Source organism: Prionailurus bengalensis, chromosome B3 (genome assembly GCF_016509475.1).
Source record: "Prionailurus bengalensis isolate Pbe53 chromosome B3, Fcat_Pben_1.1_paternal_pri, whole genome shotgun sequence".
Classification (NCBI taxonomy): Eukaryota; Metazoa; Chordata; class Mammalia; order Carnivora; family Felidae; genus Prionailurus; species Prionailurus bengalensis.
In genome coordinates this window covers 54430313-54457855 of record NC_057355.1, presented here as the reverse complement: position 1 = coordinate 54457855, position 27543 = coordinate 54430313, and the positions used below count along the sequence as shown (strand labels likewise).

Below are 27543 nucleotides of genomic sequence, written 5' to 3'. Positions count from 1 at the left end.
GCCAGCCTGGCTCCCAGCTATACCCAACATGTCTCTTTGAAACTCACTTCAGGACCTAGGAAAGAGCTCGAGGACCAGGCCACAGGCTGTCTGTCCTACCTGGTAAGTTCTGACTAAGAAGTTAGGATGCCAAATAATATCCCCCACATGTACTACCTTCCTTCTAATTTCCAGCCCCCTCTGCTGTTTACGAAGAGTAAAAATGGACAGCTGCCTTCTAAGGAGCATTAGGTGGCCTAACCAGTGCACAGTGATTTTCAGGACTGATGTTTGCAATTATTCTACACTTTTGACCAATTCCTGGTCCATGGAAGAGGGGTTCATGACTAAGATAAGAAGGTGCCACTTATGTTTGGCCTCTGGGGGAAGTATATTTGCCTTGACTCCTCTCCAAGCATGTGGTTTGCATTACCTTGGCCAGAGACAGCAACTGGGCCCCAGTCTGCACTGTGTGCACAGGAAACTTCACAAAGGTTTTCGTATGGAAAGCATTTGAGGCTGTGTCAGTCTTGGCTGTTGGGACAGGTGGGGTGCAGCCGGCAGCTCTGCTCTCAGCTGCCAGACTGCAGGGAGAGACTCTTGCCTCTTTCTGCAAGGTGTTTCCAATAAGAGGGGCACATTTCCTTCATTAGAAATAAAACAAATACAGATTGATGATGTTATGGCGTTTCTCAGGAAAAGAGGAAAACAGTTTTCAGATGTCCTTATTGAGCTTCTCTCATGTGCTTGTGGGTGGGGCTGGTATGGGGAGGAGAGAAGTATATTTATGGGGAAAGCAAGAGGAGCACCCCCACAATTCAACCACTGATCCTGCCTTCCCAAATTAGAGGGGTGGGGGTGGTACCTGCTTGGCTACATCATAGACCATAAGGGCTTGAAGACACAGAGTCCAGCCTCCCTGTTTGGCAGATGAGGAGGGAGGCCAAAGACCTCCACCAGCAGTCAGGGTAGAGCTACAGAAAGAACCTGAAACTCCTATTCCCAGTCCAGTGTGCTTTCTGGAATATTCCATTCCATAGGACCATCTCAACAATTAAGCATATATCTATTCATGTGTAGCTTTAAGGAAATGGTTCTCAACTTGGATTTATGTAATAAATGCTTTGGAAGTTTGCAAAAACACCATTATACCCAGGCCTACACAAGGTCCAAGAAAAATTCAAGTGTGATCATGACTGAGCTATCTATGTCTAAAGGACTAATTGGAGTAATCACTACTGTTTATTTCACCTAAGCAAAGTTTACTCACCTTTCCAGGACTATCTAAAATTACTCCTCTTCCATAAATCCTTTTTAACAAGACCACAAATATAGTTGGCATACCTCTTCTCTAAACTCCTACACTATCCACAGGCTATAAGCAAACAATTTAGCACTAAATTATATACAATTTCTATTGTTAAGCTATATTAATCATGAAATGAAGGCTTTCACTTATTCAGTTCATACTATGTGCTAGCCACTCTGCTTCATGCTTTCCATGCTTTGCCACCAATATTCCTAGGAACTCTACCACACTCCATCTGTACCCACTATACAGATTAAGAATCTGAGATTCATAGGTGTCAAGTATGTTGCCTCAAATGAGATAGCTAGGAAGGGCAAGCAAATCCAGGTCTGTATGCTCCAAAGTTCTTTCCAGTGCCTCATTTTGCATCAAATATAAACACTATCTATTATAACATTACTCCTGATATGATTTTACAAGCTATAAGCTTCTTTGACGTTCATTCTCTTATTTAATCCTGACTATAGCACCACTATCCTTGACAACCAAGGGCATAGAATTTGAAAAACTTAGGTAAAAGGCTCAAGATTCCATGGCATAGCCATGAACCCAGGTATTCTGACTCCAAGTGCAGGGCTATTTTTACTGCTCTCCTGTGCCATGTGCCAAGCTCTATTTCTTTTGATCTAAAGTCCCTTAAGGATCTATACTGTGTTTTACATTGCTCCTATATTTCCCACAGATACCAGATAGGCAGTCTATTGCTTTATTACTTGATTTTCCAAGAAGTAGCAAGAATGTCTTCATGAGGCATTCTGTCCCTAAGGACCTGAAAAACAAAACACAGTTCTTTGGGGGTTGGAAAGAATTGATGAAGAGGCATAACTGATTCTTTTTAGTGCCTTAAGTCATTGTTTTTTTGTTTTTTGTTTTTTAGAGCCTTCCAGTCACTTCCACATATTTTTGAAGGTATGATTTTCAACTATCTGAACAAATAACAGAATCAAAGGGTAATGTGAACTAAGTGATCTACCCGTGATCATGGAGTGGACCATGAAAGAGAGAAAGAACTTCCATCCACCTCTCCCAAAAGTCTCTGATTTGAATCCCTACCTAGGAGTTGGCACTGTTTTTAAAATTAGTTAGTCCTGTCCCATATCATTATCCAAAGGACTCAAAGTGGCTTGGAATATGAATAGATAAAATAAATAATGGTAAAATGTAAACAAGTAAAGATAACCAAGGCTGGGTAAAATGAAAATATAAAAAGTAAATTCAAGGGGAAAATATTAATCACAGAGGAAACGTTGCCTTAGAGCCCAAAATACTGCAGTGCATTTAAAATAGATATTCCATGTGTGGGGTTCAGTTGATGATGTATTTTTAAGGTTTTAGTAACTCCTGTGGGGTTTCACTTCATGCCAGATATTGACCAAGAATGATTAAAGCAGTGAAACTATACAGTTTATCTCCAGGATGTGGTCAATACGCAGTATTCATACATCCGTGGTTAAATAGGAGATGTGTTTTCCAAGTCTAATGTTGCCAAAAAGACCACGTCAATGCTTTGTGCAGAACAGGATTTTTATTTCAAAAATAAGTCTGAATCATGACTATTCATTCATTTAGCAAATATTATGACAATAAATTATCTGCCAGGAACGGTGCAGTACACTGGAAATTCAAAGGCAAATATGACATGGAACCTTTCCTATAGGATTTCTCTGTCTAGAGAAACAGACTTAAAATATATAATCAGCACAACCAAAATAAGTGTGATTATACAGATGTGTACAGTGGGTATAAAAGCAGAGATGGGGTCAACCACTTCACTGAAGTTGGCTGGTGTATCTTATCTTCTAACTAATACTCACCCAGTTACAAGAACATCAGGGTTCTGGTGCCATCCTTAATCAAGTGAACCTGGGGGGATCATAGAATAAATGATTTACCTTTGTGTCCTGCTAATTATCTCCACATTTCTGATTTGATTGTGTGGAGAAATAAGGCAGGGAAAATGCGGTGTCCAGCTTAAAAACAGTGGCCAAGAGGAACAGAATGGAGAAATGTGAAGAAATGCTATAGCAAATCTTTTATAACAAACAGGTTAGTGAGAATAATTTTTTGGCATGGCATAGGCATTTTGTCCTTGGCAATCCTCCATATAGTAAAAGCATCTTCAGGATAAAAAAAAAGACAACTTTTTAGGAGATTATGCATCCATTAAAAACACCTACAATCATATTCAAAACAAAAAATCTAGCATCTTGAGAGAGAGGAAAATTGGCAGTGTTTTTCTAACAGTAGCCAAAAGTGATCTAAGAATTTTAACCCTTCAGAACTCTAGTGCTGACTCAAAAATTTGGAGCTACCACTTCTGGCTGACCTGGCTGGAGAACAGTTTCATGGCCATAAAAAATTTAGTATGAGTGCTGAAGAATTTACCATGCTATATGGAGGAAAGCAACCCACATATAGAATTTATTGTGATTGATTCCAGTATGTGTGTCTGGAGAACCCCCAAAGCAGGGCTCCATAGCAAATCGACATATGCCTGATGTTATCTCAAGGCAAGTTTCTACTGTATAAACAAAAGCAGATAAAGAAACTTTTAAAGAAAATAACTTCCTCTTTTCTTCTTTATATTTACTCACAGACTGGAAGTTGAGAAAAAAAAAATTAAAAAGAAAATGCTAAGAAATGCCAAAGCTGGATATGTCAAGGGATTAGATAAAGTAGAGAACCTTCATGAGAAGTGTACACACTTGTGATACAAAGCTAAGCCACCAGGAACTACAAGGACTGAACCCAAAGTCTAAATGTATGTGAAAGATGGCATTGGATTAAGAACATACAGGCCATGAGTGAACGAAACTCCCAGAGTTGACTCCCAGCTCCTCCGGTGATTCCATGACTCTGGGTGAGTTACCTGAACTCTCTGGGGTTCAGTTAGTCTTCTCACTTGAAAACAGGGTTGTTGTGAGAAGTGGATATAATTCATGTGAGGCTTAGCCCAACCCCCAGCACTTAATAAAGGCTAAAAACATGTTAGCTGCTATATTATAATCATTCTCTGGTGTAATCCTCTCAACCGTTCAAGGAATGTCCAATGATCCTCATTTTCCTGGTGGGGACATGGGCATGGAGATGGTAAGTGTCTTTGCTAAACAGTCCCACAGTTGACTTTCTAAGTCATAGCCATGCCCTGACTTCTTCCTTCTCTCCCTTTCCCAGGAAGATAGACTGCACACAGTATAGATGGTCCTTCATGTCTTTCTTAAACCCATCATGTCCCATGGCTTTCTCTCCAGCAACTCCCCCTTCCTAGTTCCCCAGGATCCCCACAGCTCTTTTTACCCTGGGAACATTGTCTGTTTTGTTGCTGGCTTTTTTTCCTCAGCTATCATATGCCATGGACACAAAACTACCCCACACTAAGCAGTGGTATTGGGAAAACCGTGACCATTTGGACATCAGCTTGCCAATCTCTGGAAACTTCTCCAAATATCACCTTTCCCTCAGTTTCTATTTTTTCCATATTTTGTCAGCCTCAAGGTACTCTCTCCCAGATATGGACAAGGTGCCCTGTGAAGATGAAAATATTTTAGAGGTCAGGGATGATTCCAACTTCCATGTCAGACTGCAGGCCACTTCAGTCAGTGGAAGCTGTGATGTGATAGGGAAGAAAGGAGTACAGAGGGAAGAACTTCTGTTTTCTAACATTTGAGGTTCTGTGATGAGAGACTTATTAAGTCTTTTCTACAAGGGCAGAAGCAAGCACAGGAGTCTTGATTACTGATTCAATTTCATTGCTGCTAATTGATCTGTTCAACTTTTCTGTTTCTTACTAATGCAGGTTTGGGAGGTTATGTTTCTAAGAATTTATCCATTTCTTCTTAGTTGTCCAATTCGTTGGCATATAGTTTTTCATAACATTCCCTTAAAATCCTTTCTATTGCTGTGGTGTCAGTTATTTCTCCTTTATGATTTCCATCTTTGTTTAAGTTCTCTCTCTCTCTCTCTCTCTCCTCTCTCCTCTCCTCTGTTTTTGAGGACTCTGGCCAGAGGTTTATCAATTCTGTTGATCTTTTTAAAGAACTAACAGCTCTTGGTTTCATTGATCCATTCTATCAGGGTTTCTATGTTTGTTTATAGTTTCTGTTTCATTTATTTTTGCCCTAATGTTTATTTTTCCCTTCCTTTTACTGGTTTTGGGTTTTGTTTGTTCTTTTATTAGCTCCCTTGGGTATAAGGTTAGGTTGGTTGAAATTTTTATTGCATCTTGAGGTAGGCCTGTACTGCTCTAAACTTCCTTGTTAGAACCATTTTTGCTGCATCCCAAAGATTTTGGACCACCATGTATTTTTTTTTTTTTAATTTCCTCTTTGATTTCTTGATTGACTCATTCATTGTTTAGTAGCATGTTATTTAGCCTCCATGCATTTGTGTTTTTTTCCAGACATTTTATTGTGGTTGATTTCTAGTTTCATAGAGTTTTGCCCAGAAAAAGATGTATGGTGTGATTTAGATATTTTTTGATTTGCTGAGACTTGTTATGTTGCCTAGTATGCGATCCTTTGTTACATGTGCACTTGAGAAGATTATATATTCTATTTTAGGATGGAATGTTCTGAATATATCTGTTAAAACCTATGTGATCCAATGTGTAATTTAAAGTCACTGTTTTCTTTTTGATTTTGTGTGGGGATGACCTATCCCTTGATGTAAGTGGGGTGTTAAAATCCCCTGCTATTATTATATTGATTACTTCCTTTATGTTTGTTATTAACTGCTTTATGTATTTGGGTACTCTCATGCTGGATGCATAATTATTTACAATTATTATATATTCTTCTTGAATTGGTCCTCTCATGATTATGTAATGTCCTTTATATCTTCTTAAAGTCTTTGTTTTAAAGTCTATTTTGGGGGCACCTGGGTGACTCAGATAGTTGAGCATCTGAATCTTAATGTTGGCTCAAGTCATGATCCAAGGGTCATGGGATCAAGCCCCATGTCAGGCTCCCCACTGAGCATGGGGCCTGTTTAAGGTTTTCTCTCTCTCCCTCTGCCCCTTGCCACTACTCATGGTCTCTTTCAGAAGAAGGAAGGAAGGAAGGAAGGAAGGAAGGAAGGAAGGAAGGAAGGAAAAAGAAAAAAGAAAAAGTCTATTTTGTTTGATAGAAGTACTCCTACTCCAGCTTTCTTTTCACTTCCATTTGCATGATAATTGCTTTTCCATCCCTTCACTTTAAATCTGCAGGCATCTTTAGGTCTGAAGAGTCTCTTGTAGGCCGTGTATGGATGGGTCTTGCTTTTTTAATCCATTTTGTAACCCTGTGGCTTTTGATTAGAGCATTTAGTCCTTTACATTCAAAATAACTGTTGATATTGATAACTATTGATAGGTATGTACTTATTGCCATTTGGCTACTTGTTTTATGGGTTTTTGTAGTTCTTCTCTGTTTCTTTTCTTACTATCTTCTCTCACAGTGGGCTAGCTTTCTTTAGTGATATACTTGGAATCCTTTGTCTTTATTTTTTGCATATCTATTACTAGTTTTTGATTTGTGATTACCATTAGGTTTATATAGGATATCTTATGTCCAAAGCTCTCTATATTTAGTTGAGGGTAACATAAGTTTGAACCCATTCTTTACTCTTCCCCCAAGTTTTAGGTATATGGTGTCACACTTTACATCCTTTTATTTTGTGAATCCCTTGACTGATTTTTATAGATACAGTTTTACTGCTTTTGTGATTCCTTTTCTTACTCCTACTTACGGTCTTTCCTTTTAACTGAAGTATCCCCTTTAACACTTTTTGTATAGATGATTGAGTGGTGGTAAATTCCTTTAACTTTTGTCTAGGATACTCTTTACTCTCCTTCCACTCTCAATAATAGCCTTACTGGATAGAGTATTCTTGGTTGTAGGTTTTTTCTTTCAGGACTTTGGATTTTTCATACTACTCCCTTCTAGTCTACAAAATTTTTGCTGAAAAATCAGCAGATAGCCTTATGGACTTTCCCTTGTATATATAACTTATTTTTCTTTTCACCTTGTGCTTTTATAATTTTCTATCACTACTTCTGCCATTTTAATCACTGTCTCTCTCAGGCTGATTTTGTTGGGCTGTCACTACCTCCTAGATCTGGATTTACTAGATGTTTCCTTCCCCAAATTAAGTTTTCAGTTATTATTTCTTTAAATAAATTTTCTGCTCCCTTTTCTCTTTTTCTTCAGAGATCCCTATAATGCAAATGTTATTATGCTTAATGGTGTTGCTGAGTTAACTTAGCCTATTCTTTTATTTATTCTATTTATTTTTTTCTCTCTCTCCTGTTCAACTTGATTGATTTCCATTACTCTGTCCTCCAGGTCACTGATCATTCTTCTGCTTACTCTCATCTACTATTCATTCCCTCTGGTGTATTTTTTAACTTCACTTACTGAGTTCTTCATCTCTGACTGGTTCTTTTTACATTTTCTCTTCATTAAGGGTCTCACTAAGGTCTTCCACTCTTTTCTCAAGTCCAGTGAGTATCTTTATGACCATTACTTTAAATTCTCTATCAGGCACATTACTTAGCTCTGTTTCATTTAGCACTATTGCTATGATTTTGTTATGTTCTTTCATTGGGGATATATTCCTCTGTCTCATTTTGTCTTTCTATTTCTATGTGTTTGGAAAGTCAGCTATGCCTCCTGCTCTTGCAAGCAGTGGCATTATGAAGAAGTCCTGTAGTGCCCTGCAGTGCAATGCCCCCTGTTCACCAGAGACTGGTGCTTCAGGGGTGTCTTATATGTATGCTGTATATGCCCTACTATTGTGACTGAGCTGTGTTTGCCTTCAATCCAGTCATCTGCAATGGTTCTTTGCCTGTTGTAGGCAGGGTTTAGTCCCTATGTTATTGCGCCAGTCTAGGGCTGCCTTGGGCTTGAGTTGAGACAACCAGCTGTTTGCCAAAGATTCAGTAGCACTGAACTGCAGGGTGCTTTCCCTGCTTTGTCCCATTGAAACTTCTGTTGGTATGCAGGCCTGTAATCAGACCAGATGTCTACCCCTAGCCTACTGTCGGGGCTGCAGTTGGACTGGTGTGTATGTGTGATTATCTTCCCCTCTCCTTGGGGCAGGAAGCACTTTGGAGTGGTACTGGTCCCTGTAGGGGCTGCCTGTACACTGCCAGACTTGTGGAAATGCTTTGGGTGGGCTCCAGGCAAGGACTATTTGAGGGCGCAGGTACAAAAGAGAATTCAGGGTGAAGGAGCACTTGCTCGCAAGATTTATGCAGGACTGATGTGGGAAGGGACTATGTCCACAGTACAACATGGGGGCAGGACAGAAGCATTAGCAAGGTTTGGGCTGGTCTGCTGTGGGAGACCAGGAACCAAAGCCTAGCTGGTAGGGGCATGTCTGTAGGAGAATGCAGTGACAGGGTGCACTGTTAGCAAGTTAACGAGTGTTGGTGCTGTGCTGGTTTCCACAGGTGTCCATGTGTCTCGGCTCTGGGTGGGGAGGGAAACAGTACCCACCAACTCCTTTGTTCCTAGAGAAGTCTCCCAAGGATCCCTGCCCCTCCAGTACACACTCTGAGATTACTAAATCCCAGGTATTTTTCAAACTGCTGTATCTCCACAGGGCTGTTCACTGTGTTCTCTCTTTAAGGGCAGGAGCTGTTTCTTATTGCCTTCCAGACTCTCCCGCAGCTGAGCCCACTGGTTTTAAGTTCCAGGTGTTAAGCTCAGCTCCTTGTAAGAACTGGTGAAATTATGCCCTTCTGGTTTTCAAGGCCAAATGTTACAAGAATTCGTTTTCCCTGTGCGTGGGGTTTCTAGTGTGAGGGTCTGGTTGTCTCCTCTCTCCATGCTTGCTAAATCCCCCCTTATTGAAGACAGTTCCATGGGTCCATTTACCTCCCAACAGCATTTCAGCCCTTCCTACCCTCTTCAACATGGCCTTTTCTCTACATTTAGCTGTGGAGAGTCTGTTCCACCATTCTTTGGGTTATTTACACTCATACTGGTGTTATATTGTTGGATCCCTGGGAGGAGGGGACCTTAGGATCCTCCTAATCCACCATCTTCCCTGGAAGTCTTATATGATGCTATTTTAGAGAAAGTTTTCAGGCCACTTGCTGGAGGATCAGGTCGAAAGTCCACGTCAAGGGTAAATGGTAGTTGATAAGAATGAGTATTGAATAGACTTTGAGAGCTTAGGTCTGATATCTTTGATTTAGGTCTAGTGGATGGATTAAGGAACACCACCATGGTGTCGGGGGATAGGGACAGCACAAAAGCCCTACAAGCAGCTTGTATAGACACACGTATCTCATTCGACTTCTTCTCAGAATAAGATGATAATGATAACTGTTACACAAAATAGCAAGTCAAATAATTATTTAGTGGGTATGGGTTTGCTCTATAGAATTATGATGTAAAAGTGGCACATACTTTTACCTTTCTATATCCAATTGGACTAGCTTGAAGCCCCAGTCTCCCCACTCTATCCCTTTCTAAGAATCTCAGATCTTACCTTGTCCCAGGAACTAGGGAAGGGCCTCGTCTTTATTTCAAAGGCCCATGTGTCACCACTGTTATTGCCCAGATGTGTAGAGCCAGACATTACCTCCCTATTGGGCACAGACTAAGCTACAGAGACAGGGGTCATTGCTCTGAAGCCTTGGTATTTGCTGACCACATCCCCAGGCATTTAGGTGTTACACCACTTGCCATCTCTTGGGGCTTTTCAAGGCAGTGGAATTAGGATCCCTGCTTCTCTAAAGAATGCACTATCCCTTCATTTCCCAGGCTTAAGAAATGCAGATCCTTCCAGCATTCAGTCACTGAGACTTCTCTTCCACCCCTAGAGTCCCTCCTTCTTTCCAACAATCCAGTTCTATCTAGCCTCTATAAGCCAAAACTTTTAAAACAAAGTCCTGTTAAATCTCCTCTGGGCAAGTGAAATGCAGCCCTCTGCAGTACAGACCTGCAGTTGCTCTTTCTGGTAAACTACACAGCTTGTAGTTATTTGTGTTTATTTAGCCTTTTGTGCTAGGCACTATGACAAGTGTTTTGCAATAAGCATTGTCTCATCTGATCCTCACAGGAGCCATATGGGTAGGTAAGATTACTTTTCTTACACATCAGACTGGAATAAAGTTTGAAGTGATAGTTAAGGCACTTGCCTTGGCTGGAGCAAAACCCAGGCTACCGACTCCAGATTCTCATTCACCACACCATCTGCCTTCCTCTCTAAAATTAATAAGTGAATCTCATTTTTTTCTTTGTGAGGATGCTGCAGCAGAAAATAAGATACAAGTAAATTAATCAGATTAAGTTGCCAAAATGATAACCGACTGAATCCCAAGGACTCCGTAGGCTACACAGCAGAGTTCTAAGAAGAAAATGATGCTCTCTCAGCACTGGGCAAAACCTGTAGGTCCTGGCAAAATGCCACAAAGGTATTTATCCTGTGGGGTACTGGGGGAGTGCATATGCTGGGGGATAGTTGCTGCAGTGCTCTCCTTGTTCTAGGCATCACCAGTGCTCTGTGAAGAGGCCCTCTGATATGTTCCCTTGGGAAAGTACCCTCTTGCTCCTGTCCCTCCAGGCTCTCTCCCTTTCCCTTGGCTGTAAAAGAGATCCTATTTCCTATCCCCAAACAAGTGAAACTAATATCTTCAAACATCTTAGAACAGTAGTCACCATACACTGTAGTTTTCCACCAGCCATTTCTCAATCTCCCACAATCCAGAAATTACCATATTTTATATTTACAATTGGCAATATTTTTTATTCTTAAAATAATATATAAATGGTGCATCTTTGAAAAGAATTCAGTGAACTATGATATGTGTAAGGCACTGTAGAAAGATTCTAGATTAGAACCTCCCCAAGGGCAAGAAAGAGAAACTTTCTGCTTCTTTATGTATCCTATCCATTCTCCTTCCCAAACCCTGTGCTTAGCCCGGTAGTGCTAAGTGTTTTAGCACATTTCATCTGAGATGACAAAATTACTAGAAGTAAGCAAAGTATAAACCTTATACTGAGAACTGTAAGGAAGAAACAGAGCCATAAAATAAAACCCTGCCAATCAAAAAGATATTTCCAATGATCTTTTCTATCACCAAAAAATGTAACTAAACTCCTGAACCATAATTATTTATGGGTTTTTTTAATTTATAAACTATTTGATCAATAATAGCAATTTGTATAGGTAAGAAACCATTTACAATACTTAAGGATACTTTACATTGATGTTGTACAGTTAGAAGCTATTTCTGTTGTTTAATGCCCATCTTACAGCTGTTAGAAATATAAATTATTACCTTATTTGTATAAAGAAATACCAAGAAAATATTTTGACCTTCCCTATAGTATCTATAAATTGCTTGGCTTAGAAAATCTTTTTTCTATCTGCTTCAGACCAAGTAAGTATCTTATAAAGAAAAATAAGAATTGTTTCCATATGTGACTTAGAATATGGTCAGAGTAAGAATGAGGGCCAGCTTCCATTAGCAGTGGGGCAGCAAGTTATTAATAGCCTCTGTTCATTCTTATTATCTCTCCTAATCATCTAATTATCATCCCAATTTTTTTTCAAACATCATTTAATGAAAGTGACAACATCTCAAGAAAATAACGGGAGTTTTATTCAAAACTTTTTCTGAGGGTGTTCTGGAGTCAGAGTGACTGCTCTCCAATCTCTGTGCATCAGCTGTATTTATATATTTATTTATACAGCGTTTGAACACTGAGGAGAAAGAAAATGCCCTAGAGGTAAAACTACCAACCATTAAATAAGGTATCCTACTCACTGCTCATATTTACATAGAAGAAAGCAGGGAGTACAGAAAAAATGGTGACAAGAATGAAATGACTAGATTTCTCAATCATTACTTTATTTCTAAATTAAGTTAGCCATAATTTCTCCATGTATCCTGGTTCAATAAAATATTTTTGTATAAGCCCAGGGCTGCAGTTTATTAAAAATTTAAACTTGCCCTTATAAACCTTACGGGAATCTGAATGGAGATAGCCAGAGATTCTGGCCAACTCATCATCATTTCTTGAACTCTGGACATTTACTTACGCAGCTTTAAACTGATTTGCATTCTGCACCAGTTACAGGAATAGATCTGCCAGGAAGTTTTGAAACTCTAGAACAGATAGGCCCCTTTCTTGGTTAAGTCATAGCTCCACATGTACAGATTAGCCCAGTGAGGGCCTCCAAATCTTTTGCAATGAGCATTTTGAAACACATGGGTCATTTAGTTCTGGCTTCCAGGCAGTTCGGCGAAATGCTTAGTCTAGAGAATTGCAAAAGTTTATGATTTTTCACTGAGGAATGAAATGTGACGCAGTAAAGCAAACTTCAGACGTTTAACACCAGATGTTAATGTAAAAATTGGAAAATTGTGGCCCCACATGATTTTCTGACCCCTGACCCACAAAAGCCCATCACAGTCTGAAAGCCATCATTATTGCTAGCTTCTTCCACTAATAAACTTCGTATCTAATTTTTTAAATGTGAAATAATAATTTTGAGGGTTTAACTGACGTAATTAGATCACATCAATATCAAGGCATTTTGTGCACACACTAACAGAATAATGCAACTCCTTACCATAAAATTCAGAATTACAACCTTTCTGATTTGTGGTACTTTCTAGATATTTTAAAAATAGTTTGAAGCATGAGTATTTCCCTTGTTTGCACTCTATGCCTATATAAGTTCATGAAATGCATAAGACAAAGGAAGCAATGGAGGAAATCTTGCTTATTTGCATTGAGAGAAAAGAGAACTCCTGAAATATACCTTTCAAAACATGTTGACTCTTTGGACACTTGAAAAATTGGATTACTGCTTTAGAAGGAATCTGGACTATTTGTTTATAAATCCCATGTCTATGAGGAGATCCTGGTGTGACATGAATAGTTATAGCTAAGAAGCTCTGGATTTGGTGGCCAATCTGAGTGGGTTCTAGCTTTTTTATTTTCTGTGGGATATTGGACAAAGCACTTAATCTCTCTGTGCATCAATATCCTCTTCCTAAAAAGGGTTTAACATGAACATTCTGGAGGATTTCTGGGGAAGATGGTGAAATAGGAGGATCCCAAGCTTACCTTGACCCATGGATAGGACTAGATTACACCCACACCAATGTAAATAGCCCAGAGAACAACCTAAATGCTAACAGAACAAGATTTTCCACAGATAAATGTAGAGAACACATGGAAGATGGTAGGAAAGGTGGAGATGCAGTTAGGAGTGAAACTGACCCACAGGACTGTCTGTGGAAGGGAAGGACCCAGTGGGCACAGAAAAGGTAAAGAAAAAGACCCTCACATCAGACACCCCAGGCACAGGGAACCCACACAGGGAAGATGAATCCCCATAGCATTTGGCTATGAAAACCAGAGGAACCAAATTTCACCAGTTCTTATAACCAATGGGGCTTAACACCCAAACCTTTAAAAATCAGCAGGTTCAGTTCTAGAAGAACCTGAGGGCAAGAGGAAAATGAGTCCCCAACCTGAAAGAGACAGCACAATGGCCCTGGGAAACAGGGAATGAGATTTGTTTATGGCACAGGGACCCTTGGGAGACTTCTCCAGGAACAAAGGGGCTGGCAAGCACCATTTACATCCCCTGCCCCCCAGCTTAGACACACAGACACCTGCAGAAACCAAGGATGCACCCACACCACTTGCCAGCAGCATGCCCTACCCCCATTATAGACTGCAGACATGCTGCCTCCATCCTGGCCTTGTCTCCAGGTCCCCTCCCCCAGCAGACCTTCACAAACCTTCCTAATAAGTGCATGCTCCACCCTGGTGTTCTCCTGTGGACTTTCCCCCTCCAATATGACCTTGAGTAGAGCCAATCCAAAGCAGTCCCACAAGCCTGGCAGTGTGCAAGCAGCCCTGGAAGGGACCAGCACCATTCCAAGGTGGACTCCCGCCTCCAGGGAGAGGAGAGGATAAAACACACCCATCCAACTATGGCCCCAGGGTGGGCTAGGGGCAAATATCTTCTTTGACTTCAGGCCTCCCCAGTCAATGACAGCTTCTCAGGGGACAACACAGGGTAAGTGCCCTGTAGTTCAGTGCTACTGCATATTTGGCAAACACCTGTTTGGCCCAACTCAAGCCAAGGCAGCCCCAGATTGGCCCAATAACAACACAGGGAACAAACTATGACCACAACAGGCAGATGACTGAACGGAAGGCAAATGTGGCTCAGCCATAATGTTAAGGTACACACAATAGTACATATAGCCAAAACCCCTGGAGTGCCAGTTCTGGTGAAGAGGGGACATTGCACTGCATGGCACTCTTCTTCATAAAGCCACTACTTTCAAGGACAGGAGATGTAGCTGACTTTCCTAACACATAAGAACAGACATACAAAATGAGACAGAGGACTATGTCCCAAATGAAAGAACAATACAAAATAAGAAGAGTCTTAAGCAAAATGGAGATAATATGCCTAGTAGAGAATTTAAATTAATGATCATAAGGATACTCATGAGACTTGAGAAAAGAGTAGAAGACCTTAGCGAGACATTTAACTAAGAGAAAATATAAAAAGAACAAATCAGAAATAACTCAATAAATGGAATGAAAAATGTACTAGATGGAATGAACAGTAGACTGCAGGAAGCAGGACAGATAACAACTTGGAGGGCAGAGTAATTAAAAGCAATCAAGCTGAATAAGAGAGGGGAAAAATAATAATATAAAATAGACTTTGGTAACTCACAACACTATCAAGCATAGTAACATTCACAGTATAGGGATCCTAGGAGAAGAGAGAAAAAAGAAAGAAAATTCATTTGAAGAAAGAACTGTTGAAAATTTCTGAGTCTGAGGAAGAAAATAGAAATATGGATCCAGGAGGGACAGACAACTGCCAACATCAATCCAAGGATGTCTAGACAAGCCACATAGTAATTAAAATGGCAAAAAGAATTTTAAAAGCAGCAAATGAAAATGATTACAAACAAGGGAAACTTCATAAGGCTTTCTGCTAATTTTTCAGTAGAAACTTTGAAGGCTAGAAGGGAGTATAATGATCTGTTCAAAATGCTGAAAGAAAAACACCTACAACCAAGAATACTTTATCCAGTAAGGCTATCATAGAGAATGGAAGGAGAGAGAAGGAGTTTCCCCACACAAACTTAAGTTAAAGGAATTCATTACCACTAAACCAAACATATAAAAAATATTAAAGGGGACACTGAGTGGAAAAGAAAAATCATAAATAGGAGTAAGAAGCGATTTATAGAAGGAGAGGAGAAGATTTATAGAAGAAGGAGTCAAGCGATTTATAAATTAAATGGATGTAAAATATGACATCATATACCTAAAATGTGGGGGTGGGGTGGAGGAGTAAATAATGGATTGAAACTTCAGCAATTATCAACCTAATATCAACTGCTAATGTATAAGATGCCATATATAAACCAAATGGTAACCACAAATCAAAAACCAGTAATACGCAAAAAATAGAAATCCAGTTATATCACTAAAGAAAACCAACCAGTGTGAGAGAAGACAGTAAGAAAGAAATGAAGAATTACAAAAAAAACCATAAAACGAGTAAAAAAAATGGCAATAAGTATATACCTATCAATATGTACTTTGAACATAAAGGGACTAAGTGCTCCAATCAAAAGACATGGGGTGATGGATTAAAATAAAGATCCACCTATATGCTGCCTACAAGAGACTCATTTCAGACCTAGACACATGCAGAATGGGAAGTGAAAAGAAAGCCAGTATAAAATGCTTATATCAGACAAAATAGACTTTAAAAAACAAAGACTGTGAAAGAGACAAAGGACACTATATAATCATAAAGGGAACAATCCAACAAAAATTAACAAGTGTAAATATCTATGCACCTAACATGAAAGCACCCAAATACATAAAGCAGCTAATAACAAACATAAAGGAAGTAATGAACAGTAATATCATAATATTAGGGAACTTTAACTCTCCACTTAGGAGGATAGATCATCCAAACAAAATCAACAAGGAAACAGTGGCTTTGAATGACATATTCAAAACATGCCATCCTAAAACAGCTGAATACACAATCTTCTCAAGTACACATGGAACATTCTCCGAAGTAGATCACATATTAGGCCACAAAACAAGTGTCAGCAAACTAAAAAAAAAAAAAAAAAAAAAAAAAAAAGTCATGCCATACATCTTTTCTGACTGCACACTATAAAATTAGAAATCAACCACGATAAGAAGTCTGGAAAAATATAAATAGATAGAGGCTAAATAACATGCTATTAAACAATGAACAGGCCAATCAAGAAATGAAAGTGGAAATAAAAAAAACACATGGAGAAAGATGAAAATACAATGGTTCAAAATCTTTGGGATGCAGCAAAAGTTGTTCTAACAGGGAGGTTTATAGCAGCAATATAGGCCTACTTCAAGAAGCAAGAAAAACCTCAACCAACCTAACCTTATACCTAAGGGAGCTAGTAAAAGAACAAACAAAACCCAAAACTAGAAGGAAGGAAATAATAAACATTAGAGCAGAAATACATGAAATAGAGGGGCGCCTGGGTGGCGCAGTCGGTTGGGCGGCCGACTTCAGCCAGGTCACGATCTCGCGGTCCGTGAGTTCGAGCCCCGCGTCGGGCTCTGGGCTGATGGCTCGGAGCCTGGAGCCTGTTTCCGATTCTGTGTCTCCCTCTCTCTCTGCCCCTCCCCCGTTCATGCTCTGTCTCTCTCTGTCCCAAAAATAAATAAACGTTGAAAAAAAAAATTAAAAAAAAAAAGAAATACATGAAATAGAAACTAAAACAACAATAGATCAGTGAAATCAGGAGGTGGTTCTTTGTAAAGACTGCCAGAATCGATAAACCTTTCACCAGACTCAGAGAAAGAGGGGAAGGGGGCAGAACTTAAATAAAATTGGAAGTGAAAGAGGAGAAACGACAACTGACACCACAGAAATAGTAAGGATCGTCAGAGAATATTATGAAAAATTATATGTCAACAAATTAGCCTATAAGAAATGGACAATTCCTAGAAACATATAACCTCCCAAACCTGAATCAGGAAGAAATAGAAAAATTGAACAGACCAATTACCAGCAATGAAATTAAACCAGTAACCAAAAAACTCCCAAAAAACGAAAGACAGGACCAGACAGCTTCACAAGTGAATTCTACCAAACATTTAAAGAAGCATTAATACCTGTTCTCAAACTATTCCAAAAAGTGGGACAATAAAGCAAGCTCCCAAATTTATTCTATGAGACTAGCATGACCCTGTTACCAAAACCAGATAAGGACACTACAAAAAAAAAAAAAAAAAAAAAAAAAAAGAAAGGAACTACAGAACAGTATTTCTGATGAACATAGATGCAAAATTCCTCAACAAAATATGAGCAAACCAAATCCAACAATACATTATAAAAATAATTCACCATGATCAAGTGGGATTTATTCCTGGGATGCAAGTGTGGTTCAGTATTCACAAATCAATCAGTGTGATGCATTTCTTCAATAAGAGAAAAGATAAACACCACATAATCATTTTAATAGATAACAGAAAAAGCATTTGACAAAGTACAACATGCATGCTCTACAAAATAGATTTAGAGAGAACATACCTCAACATAATAAAGGCCATCAATGAAAAATTCACAGCTAAAAGCATACTCAATCATGAAAAACTGAGAGCTTTTCCCCTAAGGTCAGGAACAAGGATGTCCACTCTCACCACATGTATTCAACATAGTATTGCAAGTCCTATCTGCTGCAGTCTGACAACAAAAAGAAATAAAAGGCATCCATACTGGTAAGAAGGAAGTAAAACTTTCACTATTTGCAGATAACATGATACTATATACAGAAAACCCTAAAGATTCCACCAAAAAACTATTAGAACTGATAAATGAATTCAGTAAGCTCAGAGGATACAAAATCAATGTACAGAAATCTGTTGTACTGGTACGTACTAAAAATGAAGCAACAGAAAATTAAGAAACAGTCCCATTTATAATTGTACCAACAATAAAATACCTAGGAATCAACCAAAGAGGTGAAATACCTGTACTCTGAAAAGTATAAAACACTGATGAAAGAATTTGAAGAAAACCCAAAGAAATGGAAAGACATTACATGCTCATGGATTGAAAGAATATTGTTAAAATGTCCATATGATGCAAAGCCATCTACAGATTTTATATAATCCCTATGTAATCCCTTAAAATTTGTATGGAACTACAAAAGGCACTGAATAGGCAAAGCAATCTTGATAAAGAAAAACAAAATGGGAGATATCACAATCCCAGATTTCAAAATATAATACAAAGCTATATTAATCAAAACAGTATGGTCCTGAAACAAAAATAGACACATTAGTCGATGGAACAGAATAGATAGCCCAGAAATAAACCCATGATTATATGATCAATTAACTGACAAAGGAGGCAAGGTTATGCAATGGGGGAACTACAGTCTCTTCAACAAACAGTGTTGAGAAAATGGGACACCTACATGCAAAAAATGAGATTGGACCACTTTCTCACACCATACACAAAAACTCAAAATGGATCAAGGGTCTAAATGTGAGCCCTGAAACCATAGAAATTCTAGAAGGATCACAGGCAACAATTTCTCAGGCATTACCTGCAGCAATATTTTTTTAGATAGATCAACTGAAGCAAGAGAAACAAAAGCAAAAATAAATTATTGGAACTACCTCAAAATAAAAGCTTCTGAACAATGAAGGAAACAACCAACAAAACTAAAAGACAGCCTACTGAATGGGAGAAGGTATCTGCAAATGGCATATGGGATAAAAGGTTAGTATCCAAAATATATAAAGAGCTTATACAACTCAACACCCAAAAAACAAATAATCCAATTAAAAAATGGGCAGAAGACGGGGCGCCTGGGTGGCGCAGTCGGTTAAGCGTCCGACTTCAGCCAGGTCACGATCTCGCGGTCCGTGAGTTCGAGCCCCGCGTCAGGCTCTGGGCTGATGGCTCGGAGCCTGGAGCCTGTTTCCGATTCTGTGTCTCCCTCTCTCTCTGCCCCTCCCCCGTTCATGCTGTCTCTCTCTGTCCCAAAAATAAGTAAATAAAAAAAAAATGGGCAGAAGACACAAACAGGTATTTCTCCAAAGAAGACATACAGATAGCTTACAGATGGCTAAAAGAAACATGAAAAGATGCTCAGCATCACTCACCATCAGGGAAATGCAAATCAAAACTACAATGAGATATTTCCTCACACCTGTCAGAGTGGCTAAAATCAAAAATACAAGAAACAAGAAGTGTTGGCAAGGATGTGGAGAAAAAGGAACCCTTATTCAATGTTTGCGGGAAGGCGAACTGGTGCAGCCACTGTGGAAAAAGGTATGGAGCTTCTTCAAAAAGTTAAAAATAGAACTACCCTACAACCCAATAATTGCACTATTGGGTATTTACCTGAAAAATATAAAAACACTAAATGAAAGGGATACATGCACCCCTGTGTTTATACCAGCATTATTTACAATAGCCAAATTAAAGAAGCAGCCCGAGTGTCCATTATTACATGAATGGATAAAGATGTGTGTTATGTTTGCGTGCGCGCACGTACACACACACACACACACACACACACACACTGGAATATTACTCAGCCATAAAAAGAATGAAATCTTGTCATTTGCAACAACACGGATGGAGCTAGAGAATAAAATGCTAAGTAAAATAAGTCTGAGAAAGACAAATACCATAATTACACTTGTATGTGGAATTAAGAAACAAAACTAGTAGCAAAGGGGAAAAAAGAGAGACAAATGAAGAAATAGACTCTTAACTATAGAGAACAATCTGATGGTTAACAGAAGGGAGGGGGGAGGGGGATGGGTTAAATAGGTAAAGGGGATAAGAGTACACTTATTAGGAGCAATGAATTATATATAGAATTGTTGAATCACTATATTGTACACCTTAAACTAATATAACACTGTTAACTATACTGCAATTAAAATAATAATAGGGCTAAAAAACAACAAAACAAAACAAACCCCAAAGAACCATAAACATCTTGACCACCTCACAGGGTTGTAAAGGCTCAAAGAATCCAATTTGTTTAAATACGGCGACTTGCTACATAAAGTGAAAAGTTTCAGATGATGCATAACTGAAAAGTTCTATATAACTATGAAGGAAACTACTCAAGCTCTGTTGTTTTGCCTTGAATCCTAAGGAAGCAAAGGCCCAAAGAATCCCCTCTAAGCCCAGAGACCTGGTAGAGATGACTTAAAAATGGCCCTCTTCTTACTGGGCTGAGTATTTTACCTTGTATCTGTATACCATTGATATTTAAAGTGGCAGAGAGGGAGAGAGAGTGTGGGTATAAGATCTCAGTGAATTATTAGCAAGAAACTGCAAGTGTTCAACTGACCTAGGTGAAGCATGACTATAGGATTTAGCACCTCTGTGGTAACAAGAGAGAAGCCTTGAGACAACAGGGCACCAGGGGTTGTTCTAGAGAAACACAAACCAGTATAGGACCCAAGCTCTGCACTCAAGAGAGCATCCAGCTTAATTTATCTCTCCCTCTCTCTTTCAATCTCTTTCTCTCTGTCCAATCAAAAACAACTACAAATACACTGTGGGCAATATTGGCAAGAACAGTTCACAGAATGGGTGAATGAGAAAGGGTCTTTGTGACCAGACTGCCCAGTTTCTCCATTGATGGACTGAGACACTAAGGCCTGGGCAAGTCAGGTGGCATACCCTCAAAGAAATCAGCAGCCTTACTGTGAGGAGAAACCAGAGTTCCTGGCCCCCTTGCAAACATAATTTTCTTGGTCTCACACCAACTATGAAGGAGGTTTTAGTATTTACTTCTCAATTACAATCGATTTTTTCCTTGAGGAGTTAAATTTATTTTTCTGAAAGTCCTATCACCTGGAAACTCTTTTCTCCCTTTCTCCCTTCTTCCCTTCATTCCCTTTTTCCTTTCTTGCTCTATGGCTGTTTTCTTCAACCCTCTCTCTTTCCTTCTTTCCTTCATAGGTATGTATACCTGTAGGCATAGGAGAGAGACAAAGATAGCAGATCTAAGTCAAGGGAGTACAATTTGCAATGGCCTAAAACAGCTCAAAATTTACGATTGAGAATTTAAAACACAATTTACCAATTTCAGTCCTGAATCTAGAAAAAAGGTTGCTTCCCCCCAAGTAATCTGATAACATTTACGTAAAATTAAAATTTCATTTTTCCCCAGAGCACCACCATCATCACCCACTCCTGAGGCTCTTTATCTTCAGGTTCAAAATAATCCCTGGCACTAGGAATTGCATGACCTCGCAATGGGTGTGGCAGCTTTTTTTGGATCTCGTGGGGCCAAAGGGAGTTGATAATGTGTTTTTCTCACAATCATCCACATTATCTGTTTTAAAACAGCCTTATTTAATTTGAACTGAATTTGCAAACTTGGATGATTCCTAATCTTTCCCACTCCTTACACTTAGGTCCCATCAGTTCATTTGATTCTTGACTCTGATCCTAAGAATGGTATACATTTTCCCCAGCCATGTAAAGGAGAGGGAAACTCAGGAGGAGAAAAAACTCAGTTAACAATGTGACAAAAACTCTCCCTGGTGAGTTCACAATAAAGAAGACACACAACATCAAACACCAATAGCGCCAAACCATTTACTGGAGGTTTTCAAATCTTTCAAAAATGTTACAAAAAGTGAGCAAACAGTGAAACTAACCACAAGTTTGACATCAAAAACTAGTATCTGGGTAAGTCCATGCAGGCATGTCGGGAAAAGGGAATATCTATGAGTATTTACTATGATCAAAACACTGGATTAGGGTCTTTTACACATTATCTTATTTTATCCTATTCAGGAAAAATTATCCTGGACTAGGAACCTCTGAACAACAACAAAAAGGTGGGGGGGGGGGGAGATTGTGTCATCTCGTGTGCTAGCCCATTATCCATCAAACCCAGCCAAGGGCCATCTGACTCTCTTGGGAAAGACAACTTAATAATTCAACAGAGACCAGATTAGGGACCTGGTGAGGTTGGAGACGGACTTGTAGAAAATTGGTAAAGCATGATGATGTTTTATTTGTACTTCCGGACAGAGAAATTTACCTCCAGGGCGATAGTTCTATTTCTCTGTAGCACACTAACCAGTTTTATATCTTATTTTGCAATCTCATTCCAAGGCTTTTCCTACTGACTAGTTAAATTCCAATTTCACATTCTCTTCAAATTGCTGCTATTCTGATGATGAGTTAAGTGGAAGTCTATTCATAAGAAAATTATGTTTTCAATGATTTAAGAATTTGTGCTTTGATAATCCCCAAACAACCACATGAGGTAGGTAGTATATCCTCATTTACAGAGGAAGAAAGTGAGTCTCAGAGGAGGCACATTTCCTGCCCAAGGTTATAGAGGTAAGAAGTAATAAAGCTGGAGTCTGAACACAAATATGCCTGAATTCTTTTACAGGAACTACAGTGGTAACTCACATATGGATTCAAAATCTGGACTGGAACATCTCCATATATGTAAAACTAACTTTACATATACGCTTCAATTATAAACACAAGAGCTGAATATCGAAAGTGACTAACGCTGAATGACCTAAACCTGAGTACTTAAATAGTAATTGAAGAGACTGTTTATTAATTTGTTTGGTTTCAAATCTGAACTTTTTAAAATTGGAAGTGTTGAAAGTATTTGCCTATACACTATTTGGAATATTCTCATTAAAGTGTGAAATTCCAATGCTATGCTGGTTTCACTAATGGCACCGGATGATGCAGGGCAAGTTACTACTGAGGATGGTATAAAAGTCATAGAAAAGTGTCCAGAATACTTACTAGAGAGCCCCTCTTGGACATTTCATGAACATGTCCCTGAGGGTTTGTGAATACATTTGACCAAATTCGCAGTTTTTATCCCACTGTAAAGATGCTCCAATCTACTCTGTCTTCAGACCGGTAAAAAAAAAACAAACAAACAAAAAAAACAAAAAAACAAAAGGAGGAACATCAACATGTTTTTCTATTCTACAGCATGAAGGTGATGTGTTTGTCCTGGCTGAACACACATGGTATGTAGATATCCAGACTTGAGAGTCACAAACAGCTGTTAATCTGAAAGCACCATAGTACACATTGTACATCTTAAAAATGTATTTGGGGAAAGGCTGATCTCACATATACATGCTTATCTGTCAACAAGCATGCTTTTCACAGCTGAGATGTATACCTTTTGATTGCACTTGTTTTATCCACTTGAAGATCCATTCAATGTATATGCAGAGTTACAAATTTTTCTCCATTAATAAGATTCTAAAGTTCAGTTCAGTTGGTATCTAGGTTGGTAAGAAAAACCTCTGTTTGTATTGTGAGGCCTTTGCCCAGCAAATCACAAATTAGACAGTGACCATCTGGCCTGGTTTCCCAGAGAGTGCACCCCTATCTGGTGGGCCCTGGCAGTTGTTTGCCAGAGATTTGAACTGAGGCAATCTGCCCACCTCAGCCTCTGATTGCAAACTCTGGAGCCAGCTGAATTTCAGCTTCGGCTGAAGTGAAAAGTAGCTATGTGGTTTAAATTCATCTTGACTCACAGTTTCACTGTTTTATCCAGGCTAAAGCTGCTCACTGTGTCTGTGGTTTTCTTACATAAATTTTCAATCCAGCTAGTGCTATTATACAGTGTCTTTTCCAGCCCTGGTGTTGGGGGTGGATTTTTAGCTCGCATATTTTTTCCAGATGTGATAAGCTCTCCATAGCCCTCTTGGTGAGCAAAAGCATATCCAGATCTTCTTGAGCTTGACCTGCGAGTCTGAGGCCTTCGGCTACGTGAGGGCTTTGCCTTCTTTTGAGCTTTTTGCCTCCGACGGATCTAGAGAGGAAGGAGACCCAGAGTGAGATGATGCATCCAAATGACAGACTCTAGGCCCTGGGCCACTTTATGAAGAGAAAGCGTTTTCATGAGAAACATCAACCATAACAAAATACTCACCTTCATTGCAAAAAGAAGTGTTTCACCACAAAACCAAGAAATTTTCCACCCCAAAGACTGTAGTGGGCACTGGTCAAGTTTTACTCCTACCAAGAGACTATTAAGTAAGCAAGAAGTATTAAGACAAATTTCATTACTGTCTCCATCTTACAGGTCTATCTTAAATGAATAGGAACATACTTTTATACAGAAGGATTTTCTAACATGCAGTATCCAAACACAGTCAGAATACTGATCTATAATCCCAGGCTCCAAACACAGGCCTTTCCCCCTTTCTCTTAAAGATTCTCAAGATCCAATAGTCATTAGTAACTGGACTAAGAGAAAATTTAGAAAACGAGAGTCAGAAATTTCCAACTCTTGTGGTAGGTCAGTATATCATGAGATTTTCAGGGTTTTGATTTCTTTTAGTTTTTTTGTTTGTTTGTTTGTGTTTGTTTTGCAGCCTTTAGAAGAGCTCAACATCATTTGGGTAGGTTTCCAACATTTCTTTGATTTCCCTGTAAAGCTGAGGAGAAAAAGATCCAAGGTTTGGTGTAAGCTGCATTGTTCTCTGATTCAACTGATCTCTTGGAGTCTGACTTTCATGTCAGGAGAAAACCATTAAAAGCATAAAATCATGATCTGACTACATACTGGAAGAAATGAACATCATCTTCCTTCCTTCAGCTCATCCATCATTTTCTGGGTTTATATCTGAATGAGCTCATGGAGCCAAAGGGAAAGGACAGACCTAACAGGGGAATATGTGAATCATTTCAGAGAGAATCTTCTCATGCTTTGGCCCCAGAATGTGGAGGATATCCTTGCCTCAGTTCCTCTCAGCATCATTGGCCTGGTCACTCACTCCATAAGTGTTTGCCCCCTCCTCACGATGCAACTACAAAAGTGTGTCTCCCCCTTATTTCTCCTTTTCTGTTTTTTATCTGGTTCCTGACCTAACTTGACATAGTCTTGCTTATACTACTCTTCTCATAAAACACTGAAATATATAGTGTTAATCCCTTAGTTTAAGAATTTCCATAATCTGTTCTATTTTCAACTTTGTATTTTCCAATCCAGTCATCATGTTGCTGTTCCCTTTCTTAATCTGTTCAAAAGGTAACATCTCCCCCATGTTTCTGAATCTACTACCACATTTCTACAAAAATTTAGAATTCCTTCACCTGATACATTACTTGTTTCTCTTTTACTGCATCCTTTACTTGCCCCCATTGTCAATAACTTTCCCTATAGTATGCCTTTGCCTTAGAACAGTTTTGCACTCATATTTAGTCTAGACATTTATCTTCATTGGCATTCACAAAGCTGGTCCATTCAGATGTGGGCAGTTCCATCTACTGTGATGTGATGCCATATACCTATGGGTATTTCTGGCGAGATGTTCATTATCCCTTTCCTAGGTTTCCAATCAGGCAGAGAAGGACATGATTCCAAGAGCCAAGAACGAGCCCTTCAAATGCTCATCAGTGCTGCAACATACCTGGTCACTCAGGGCTGGGCATAAATCCACTTTCAAAAATCTGAATGCCACCACAGGCATAACAGAAGCCACTGTCGTTAAGAGAATAACAAGCCAGATGCACTTCTGGGCCAAAGAATGTCGTGCATTTCCTATTATTAAGGACAAAAATATACACTGTGGTTATAAATAGGACTGAATTATTGAATTAATAGTCTCTTTGTCTATTGCCATAAGGCCTTTTTTGAAATGGTGAGGTTTGGACTACTAGGGAGGACCACTACGTGTCTTCTCCAGTATATAGTATGCTCAGAGGTGATGGTAAGGCAAGAGTGGTAGGATCATCACCCTTGGGAACTGCTTCATGGCCTTATCACTTGGAGACAGCCAATCAGAGCCAAGTATTCTCTGATCCAGACTCAGTCCAGCTCACTCAAGAAGTAGAATTCTCTCATCCAGCCTCAAGACCCCTTGACTACAAAGCAGCCATTATTTTTAAAAGGCACATTTGCTCTTAAAGACTCTTGAATAAAACTGTCATATCAAAACTATACAATATATGTCTGGGATGCAGGTACAATCTCAATAGTCTTGGTGACTGGCTATGCCATAAAAGGAGAGCTTTAGCTACTACCTTTACAATTCAGGCAGCAACCTCAGAAAACCTGCCTCAAAGGGACTTGCTGATCTCTCTAACATTTACTTGGTTATGAACAATTCAAGGTTCCAAGGAGATCAGGGATGTTCTTGGGTTTGTGAAAGGAGCATTCCTCTCACTAGGAGGCTTCTGATGCAGCCATCCAGCATGCTAGTGCAATACTGTGGTGAAACTCATCACCAAACCTGAAGCCGGTTTCCTTACTTTATACTCACACCTCATATCCTGGGGTGTTTGTTTAAAGAAAGCAATAAGGGTCAGTTAAGCAGACAGACAAATCCTACAGAACCATGTCAACCCTACTTAAATGACCAAAATAAACATCTGTCCCTGTTGGTTTTCTAGGGATTTGCCACAATACCTCCAATTAACCAGGTCCCCTCTCTCAAAGTTAAAGTGTTAACCCCATTTGAATGTGTTTGGGGTATGAGGGCTTGGCTACTGACTGGTATGTCTGCACTTTCTGGCTTTGCAGGATAGAATTTGCCCACCAAAGAGCAGTCGATTACAGTTGCCTAGGCAGAAACAAACTTGACTCAATAAATTATATGACTCTTTGAGCTCCTTGAAGCTCAGTACCCCCAGGCACAGACGGAAAAAACAAGCTTCACTTTAAAACCACATTCCTGCTTGCTGCTGGCTACTAAGGAAAAAAAAATTTTTTTTTCTTAAACCCCAATGTTGATCTAACTTTTGAGAAGTCTCATTGGAGATCAGTAATTAATTCCTGGAATGGCATGTGTTTAGCTGGAGAGAGTGGTCCCCACACAGTCTACTTTCTCCAGTTGAGGCATTCCGGTCTCATTATGCGTGCTAAAGTGCTCTCTTAGGACTAGAAGTCTTCTCATCAATGCGCTGAACTTTCAGATTTGGCAACCAAAGAAGAAAAAAAAAAAAAAAAAGGAAGGAAGGAATAAAAAGAAAAAAAAAACTAAAAATAGTTAAATGTCTGTCTTTCGTCACATGCTTATTCTTATTCCTAACTGTCATGTTTCTACATGGTTGTAATCTTTTGGTAAACAAAGTATTAATGTTTCATGCTAAGTAAGAGTGGTGCAATTTAAAGATTTCCATAGACATGCAAAGTGAGGCAGAAGACGAAAAAGAAGGTTCTTAAGTGTATGTGCGCATTTAATTGGAATTATAATTTCAGGTGCCCTTGC

The 27543-nt window shown here is 39.2% G+C and overlaps 1 protein-coding gene across 1 annotated transcript in view; it reads right to left on the bottom strand.

Annotated features, from left to right (window-relative positions):
* Positions 1-23410: 23410 nt before the first annotated feature.
* Positions 23411-27543, bottom strand: part of ATP8B4 (ATPase phospholipid transporting 8B4 (putative)) — a 191173-nt gene continuing 187040 nt past the window's right edge. Inside the window, exons 27-28 of the mRNA XM_043554514.1 lie at positions 25744-25874; positions 23411-24140 (exon numbers count right to left, since the gene is read on the bottom strand). Coding sequence (XP_043410449.1) covers positions 23859-24140; positions 25744-25874 — 413 coding nt within the window. The 3' untranslated portion in view covers positions 23411-23858. The remainder of the gene's footprint in view (positions 24141-25743; positions 25875-27543) is intronic.